The 7,949-nt window shown below is 47.9% G+C and overlaps 1 protein-coding gene across 1 annotated transcript in view; it reads right to left on the bottom strand.

Annotated features, from left to right (window-relative positions):
• Nucleotides 1-4,083: 4,083 nt before the first annotated feature.
• The window catches only part of VGLL1 (vestigial like family member 1), a 10,673-nt gene continuing 6,807 nt past the window's right edge, over nt 4,084-7,949 (bottom strand). The window contains exon 2 of the mRNA XM_021685008.1: nt 4,084-4,553. Within this exon, the coding sequence (XP_021540683.1) occupies nt 4,084-4,553 (470 nt within the window). The remainder of the gene's footprint in view (nt 4,554-7,949) is intronic.

Below are 7,949 nucleotides of genomic sequence, written 5' to 3' on the forward strand. Positions count from 1 at the left end.
TGGCGGGAGAGCGTGATGGATGGGGGGAGAGGAAAAGTTGCTGAGGGAGGTTTAGGGAGGTTAAGTAATTTGCCTCGGCCATCAGGAGGGGACTGGGCCCATATTGGAGGGGCAGGAGGAGACTCGACCTTCCTTCCTTTGACCAATCTTTATCTGGGGCCTCACACAGGAAACCTTTCAGAACTACTGAAATTCCTACTGAAACGTTCATCGAGTTCACTTTGAAACCAGGTTCACATAAAATATACAAAGAGTCAAACATTTAGAGGCAATGGAGTTCTGTGCCAAATCTACCGGAAGTGAGGACGCGGAATTTGTGCATTTCCCAAGCTCCCCCATGATCCTCACCATCAGCCGAGACTGGGAGCCTGGCGGTGTGCTGAGGAGCAGGGGCTTTGCTGGGGTGCCCGGAAGTGGCCCCCTTCCCAGTGCCCGTGCCCTGCTGCCTCCCTCTGTCCAGAGCCACAGTGGCAGGAGAGCTGACTTGGGATGGTTGGCATAGCCGGGAACCCACTCCCCGCCTCCCCCTCAACTAGTCTCCGCTCGGGAAGTCCATCCCCTTGCCCTTTGCCCAAGGTAATATGGTTCCTGTGCCCGCTGTCCCAGCATCCCCTCCCCTTATTCTAGGACGGTGTCCTGGCCACAGGTAGACAGTGAACCCATATGCAGTGAAACGATCCTACCAGTTGCCAACTCTCACTGCAGTACACTTGATTTAACTTGGAATTGTTTCTCAGGATTAATGTGTATTGTCGTTTATGATTGAGGACGGCTTTGAGACTGAGAGCAAAGAGAGGAATACCCCCTGCCACCTGATGCTGGGTGATCTTAAGGCAAGTCTGGTCACCTGTTCGAGACTCCGTCTCCTCACCTACAAAATGAGAATATTTATGCATTCCTTCAATCCCTATTCCCTGAAGACCTGTTGTGTAAGGCACATACACAATTCACAAGGTGGTCACTGTGGGCACCGAGCAGGACGGCACGCGTGGGATCCGGCTCATAGTCCCCACCCGTACGTGTTGCCGTTATTTTTTTCGCCTTTTAAAGGAACCATTTAAAGCATCAAGTTTTCCGTAATTCTAAGGCTTAACATTAAAAAATGTACAAACCGCTAACAAGTACTTAGAGGAGACTTTATAATCCTGACTTTCATTAATTAGTAGGCTAGCAGAACTCATCCTCTTGGGTAGAGATTGATGTGAAGCCTGACTCAGCCACGCTAAAGCTCTTGAACCAGCCCTAAATCCATCTCCTCGTTTGGGCATGGCCAATTAATCACCAAGGGTGCTTCTGGCTTGTCCGTTAGTCTGTCTTACACAAGGGCTTCGAACAAAAGAATTTGTACTGTGTCGGCGATGTATTTTTACTATTTCCTTCTTCACCATTATATTGTTTCCAGCACTCCCTCATCCATCCATTCAACAAATTTGTATTCCGCCTCTGTGCCGGGCTCTGTTGCAGATGCTGGGATGCGGGTATACACCCCTCAAAATCTTGGCCCTCAAGGAGCTAACATTCTAGATCCTAAGCGTTTACATATATTATCTCATTTTAATCCTCATAGAAACTCTATTGGGGGGGGCCACCCTATCTTAATCCTCATTTCACAAATGAGCCAACTGAGGAGTGGAGAGGTTAAGAAATGTGCCCAAGTTTCTGAAGCTAGTAAGTCATGAGCCCAGATTAGAAGCCAGGCCATAAAGATCCTCATGCCTTTCCCCCCAGACCCATATCATTCCCATTTGGCAGTTCCTACTGACACCACTTTTGAATTGAGCGTGGAGCCCAGAGTCCCGGCCCTTAGCCTCAGGTGGCATTTTCCTGGGCCTCGGAGTCCTGGGGTAGCCCTATGTTCTAGGCTGAAAACTAAACATCTGGGACAAGCCAACTAATCCTCATGAATTTGCTCATTTTGCTGAGTCATCTGGGTTAAATCTAGCTCGGGTAAGAGAATGCAGTAGAGCTGCTCGGATAGCAAAATAAGAAAATGGTAAAAAAAAAAAAAAAAAGTCAAGACATTTTACAAGGCACAAAGTACATGGGCTCCTTGAGACTAAGATGAAACAAATTCCAGCTATGAAAATACTAAGTAACAGAAATCGGGGTCTTATCAGTTGAAGAGCCTGGTTTTCACACTATGAGCTCCTCCCCAAGTTTTATTCCCAAGCTGTAGGGACCAAGTACCTAAGGCAGAACCTGATACCTACTTTCACTTGCAAGGTTGGCACTGGCGGGTCCACCATCTGGGGGGAAATATATTTTCTTATCTAGAAAGGAAGAACACATGATTAGAAATCTCCAGGGACTCCAAATGGTCTGCCCCTCAGTTTATTTTTAAAGATTATTTATTTGTCAGAGAGAGAGAGCATGAGCAGGGGGAGGGTCAGAAGCAGAGGGAGAAGCAGACTCCCTGCTGAGTGTAGAGCCCGACTCGGGGGCTCGATCCCTGGACCCTGGGATCATGACCTGAGCTGAAGGCAGACGCTTCACCCACTGAGCCACCACCCAGGCAGCCCCTGCCCCTCAGTTTATAACCCCCGAGCATATTTTCTCTTATCAGATGTTACAAAAACAGAGAAGTTTCTGTTTTTAAGGTACCCTGGGGTCTTGTTCCCATCTTACAGGCAATGTTCCTGACTTCCCCAACGGATCCTAGACCACCAGGCCAATGAGTACAACTGACGTCCATGTTAGTAGGAGAGCGTGAAGTTTTCAGTAGTCAGACTTGGTGATAGACATGTGATAATGTGTCTAGAGGCTTCAGAAATAGGATCATGCCTGCATCATAATTTTGCCATGATGTGCCTGGCGTATAGTAGATGTTCACTAAATATTTGCTGAATTGGGGTTGAACTGTATGGTGGTTATGTGCGGGAGGTGAGGATTCGAGCCATCTGTGTTCTACCCAGCTGCTGAGTGTATGCACAGGCCTATATGCAAACACAGGTGGCCTAATTTTTCCTCTGAATCCAGCAGGAACAAATTTTTGAAAAATTTTGAAAAAGGGTACAGGGGTGGGAATTTCCCAGGGGTTTCCCAAGCATGACATTTTTATGATTTACTCTTGAAGTGCATTCCTAATCAAACTCTGGAAATGACAGAGTGGTATTTTAATGGGAAATTTGTTTTTGACATTAGGCTGGAACACAGTGCCTGACTTAGGTAGGGTATGCTGAACAGGCCCTTTGTGTACTGTATAGTTAGTTCCGAGTAAAGGCAACGTCTAGCAATTTCTTTCAGGCATAGAACTACAGACGTGTATGGACTAGGGGATTGTAAAAGAAAATTTGTCCAGAGTACAGAATGCCAGAGGATGTGGATTTGGCCCCATGAAACCATAAAATATATATATTATTACCCATGTTTCATATGAAAGGCAAATCTTGTAGCAGATTGGGTTGTTCTGTTGGTTAAAGTATACTTCAGGCCAATTCTCCCCCAGCCTTTTACAAAGAAGGGAGTCTTGTTTTTTGGTAGGCATTTGGCATCTAGCTGGCACTGATTAAATATTTGTTGGGCGAGTGAGTGAATGAAGAAGTGAATGAGCCTTAAGGGGGTTTTAGTTCAGGGGGAGGGGTGCTGGCCTGGGCGCAGGCACCCGAGGGAGACCGAGCCATGGCGGTCTCCAGGCAGCCATGGAACTGCTTCTACAGCGACTTTGAATTTTAATGTTTGGAGCAGATGGTTGGTATAGATCGCCCTTGTTTCTGCCCAGGAACCTGGCGTCACTGCAAGTTGCCAACCTGTTTAGAGGATAGAGTTTGAGCTTGTAGGTCTGTCGGAGAGTTCTCTGTTTTACAAGTGGATTATTTGGTGGCTGACGGCGAGGTGAATGCAGGACCCTGCGATTTTCGGCAGCAGCCTAAATCATTTTTCTAGAGTAAGTCCAAGTCAACAGACTGGGGTGACCATCTGGGGCCAAGTCCATCTGGCTGGCTATCTATGTAACCCTGAATGTTGATGAAGCTTAGTGAAGATCTATGGAACATTGAAGCAGAACATTCCATCCCTCAGAAGCCCCATGTCTGAAGAGGGAGCAATTAGCCTTAGCTCCCCATCTCATTGCCACCTCCCTCTCAACTACAACCAGTCAGAGGCAGTCCTGCAAGTATCTGGAGGCATTTCCTCACCGTGGGCTGAGCCGGGAGGCAAGTCGCAGAGCAACCCCACGCTTCTGGCTACCTGGGCAGAGCTGCAATCCTCCCACACTGTGGATTCCTGAGGATGGGCTAGGTGTCGGTCTTGCTGGAGGAGACTTAGGAAGGGCTCATATTTCCCGTCAGGCTGGGGCTCTGGAACCGTGTGCGCACTGGAGTAGGCCTGAGAGTAGCCAGGCTCTGAGGAGCTGGGGCTGCCTAGGGAGGGGTAATGCCACAGCTCGTCAGACTGAACGGAGGGGCTGCCCGCCAGGGACACTGGGTACTGATCCGGAGTCATGAGACTGGGCCCATTCAAGCTGCAGTTGGTGGCACCATATGCAAAAGACGCTTCTGGCTCTGGCTTTGTCCACGGAGAAGAGAAACGCCACTGATTCGGAGGCATGTCACTATCTGGGAAGGAAAGATTTACAAGACATGTTAGGTAGGTATTTATTGTTTTCAAAATGGAAATAGCTTAATTTTTTTCTGCTTGCTACAGACTATTTTTTAACATGAAGAAAGTGTAGAAAAAGTAGAACAAAAACAAAAACAAAACCAAAAAACCAAAAAACCAACCCCACTCTGACTACAATATCCAGAGACCACCAATGTCTGCTTTTAGGTATACTTCTTTCTAGGATTTGTTTCTGTTCAGGTCCACATGGTTTTCACATCACATAGGATTTTTAAGGCGGCTTTTGCATCATTAAAATATCACAGATATCCTCCCATGGCAACGAATACGAGCACAGTATTCAGTTATATTAACAACACCGTGATGAACATCTTTGCATATACATCTTTGCACCCGTGTCCAACGAGCCCCTCAAGGAAACTTTTCTAGAAGTAAAATTGCTTGATTAAAGGTGATTTGTGTTTGGTCATTGCTGGTTGGCTTGATTTTATAGCTCGTGGTTTGAATACACCAAATGGAAGGACGCCACATAACTTTATAAAGGGCTTAACGCTCGCCTGTGTATAAGTCACTCATACAAGTCTAGGGGTTGAAACTCCATTTTCTAGAGGGATCAGGGGCATGGGGATGCTAAGACTGGACCAAGTTAGCAAAGCAGGTTAGTCAAGTAGGGATCTGAGCTGGAGCAGTGAGTCATTGCTTGGACCTCTTCCTGCAAAAGCAAAATGCTCAAGGTCAAGGGATGACTCAGTTACTTCTCGCAAAGTTCGTGTGGACTAGCAAGGGGAGATGGAGTCTCCTTTGGTCTCATAGATACTCTTCTAATTGTGCCGAGGGTAGCAGCTGAATCTGAGTGTTCAAAAAGTCTAGGGCAGCTCACGACATGGATGGATGTTTTCCCCATTCGAAACACCCACTCAGGCAAGAGAGGAGGAGGGAGAGTGCTCTGGCAGATGGTGCTTAAAACCTAGAGCCTCTCATCTATCCAAGATAATGAAGGGGGGTGTGGGCGTGAAGACAAAGGAAGATTGGAGGGCTGGAGAGACTGTCTGGTCCCCTCCCCCTGCTCCCCTGCCCCACGTGTGTCTCTCCCAGCTCTCCTGAATGTTCCACTTGCCTGCATGTTGTACAAGATAAAAGCATCTTGAGTGGTCTGCACAGTGACATGGGAGCGCCGCCCCCCACCTGCCCTCCCATCGTAGCTTTTCAGGTAATACAGATGAGAAGAGCAAAAGAAGTTGTAACCTCGTGGCACAGACATTCTACCCAACATTTCACATCGCTCACAATGAGTGGGGGGCGGCGGTTGGCCTCTTTTAATGAAACCAAGGGCAAGAAAATGTTAAAATTTGTTCTTGGGGATGAATGCTACTTTTGAAAATTGATATCTGCAGACCGATAGAGATTCAGGGCACAAAGAGAGTGATTAAGCTGACTTAGTATAATCACTAGGCATGCTTCACGTTCAATAAGGGTACTGCATGTTCTGAGCGCAAGTTAGAGAAATTGTGTAGCCCGACAAGGGGGCAGTTTCCATCTGAACTGGCCTTACAGATCTCATGCATATGACCTAGAGGCTGAATGCTTGAAATGGGCAAGGCAGGGCCCCAGTGGCTTTTGAATATTTCTTTTAACTGCTTCCCTTCCAGAATTTTCTTTTCTTTTCTTTTCTTTTTTTAGGACTTCCAGAATTTTCTGATCGAAATGTTTCGGGGAGTGGGTGGTGTGCCACTGTCCAAGGTCCATCTGGTCACTGAGTGCACCAGAGCACAGTTTGGATGGCAGCATGGGGAGGGGGGGGCAGTGTCCCAAATCCCAAATTCACAGCAACCCCATAGTAGACCCTGGGTGACCTGGGAAAAGCCATCTTACCAGAGCAGACTTGGATGTTGGTGACCCATGGGGTGGAGACCCTGAATTTGGTGGGGGGCCTCTTTCCAGCAACCACGCTCACCTACCCTGTGAACCCTGAAGGCATTTCTAAGTCACAGTCCTGACTGGCTCAAGTGGCTGTTGCCACCGCTAGAAGTGACCCTGGTGACCCTTTCTTACCCAAGTTCCCCCACTCTTAGTTACCTCTAGAGATGAGAGGGAGGGAGCCCCGGGAAAGACTGCTGCTTTATCAAACTCTAGACTACATGAATGAATGAGACCAGTCCAGGAACATTTTGGTTCTAGGACACTTGGGGCCGCCTGGATTTTCCTTTTAGTAGGAATACAAAAGGCTTCCATCCCATATGCTCCCAACTCTGAGCATCGAGACCCTGCCTCGCAGTCCCATCCTGACCTCAGAGAGCACTGGGGCAGTGGGGGGGGGGCGGGGGGGGGCGGTCCTGGGCTGAGCACAAGAGTCCACAGCAGCAACAACACTTGAGGGCTGATGTGGAGGGTGGATGGTGTAGACAGTAGTTGTAGAAGAGAATTTTCAGAAGCCATTGCTCAGTGCGTGTCCATTTCCAGGAAATGATACACCAGAGGCGGGTAGGAGCGGTTGCAAATCCACAACAGTTTTGTTTACTGAGCACTTACTATGGGCCAGGCGCTTTGCTTAGCACTCTGCCCACATGAGCTCACGTGATCCCCACAGCGACCCAGATGACAAAATAAAGACTTGGAGTGGCTATGGAAACTTGCCTGAGGCCATGCAGTTGGCAAACGCTCTGGCTGGCTGATTCCAAAACTCGTGTGCCCTTAGCAGCTCTGTCTCTCGGTATTGCAAAGATTGCAGTGAGCTGCGTGACACTCTTGGGGTTGGATGGTGGCAGGTGGGCGTAAAATCTCTCGGGGCAATTTGAATGCATCCTTTGACCCAGTCATTCCCCTTATAACAATTTAGGGATATAATCAACGATGTGTGCAAAAATGTAGCTACGAGGATTGTCAAAAGGATATTTACAATATAGTGAAAAATCGGCAACAACCCGATGTCCAAAAATTGTAATAGATTCGGTACATCTATAAAAAGGATACTCTGGAGCCATCAAAATGATGTTGTGGGGGCGCCTGGGGGGCGCTCAGTCAGTTAAGCGGCTGCCTTCGCCTCAAGCCATGATCCTGGGAGATCATTTGTGTGCAAAATGATGTTAGTTCGTTGTAAAACTTAGCATGCGTGCATAGAATGCTTATCTTTGTTTTCTAATTTTCCAAAAATAACGGTACTTTTGTGATTAGGAAAAGTTATTTTTTTTAAGATTTTTTTATTTATTGGGGCCCCTGGGCGGCTCAGTCGTTGAGCGTCTCCCTTCAGCTCAGGTCATGGTCTCAGGGTCCTGGGATCGAGCCCCGCATCGGGCTCCCTGCTCGGCGGGGAGCCTGCTTCTCCCTCTCCCACTCCCCCTGCTTGTGTTCCCTCTCTCGCTGGGTCTCTCTCTGTCAAATAAATAAAAAATCTT

Source organism: Neomonachus schauinslandi, chromosome X, assembly GCF_002201575.2.
Source record: "Neomonachus schauinslandi chromosome X, ASM220157v2, whole genome shotgun sequence".
Taxonomy (NCBI): domain Eukaryota; kingdom Metazoa; phylum Chordata; class Mammalia; order Carnivora; family Phocidae; genus Neomonachus; species Neomonachus schauinslandi.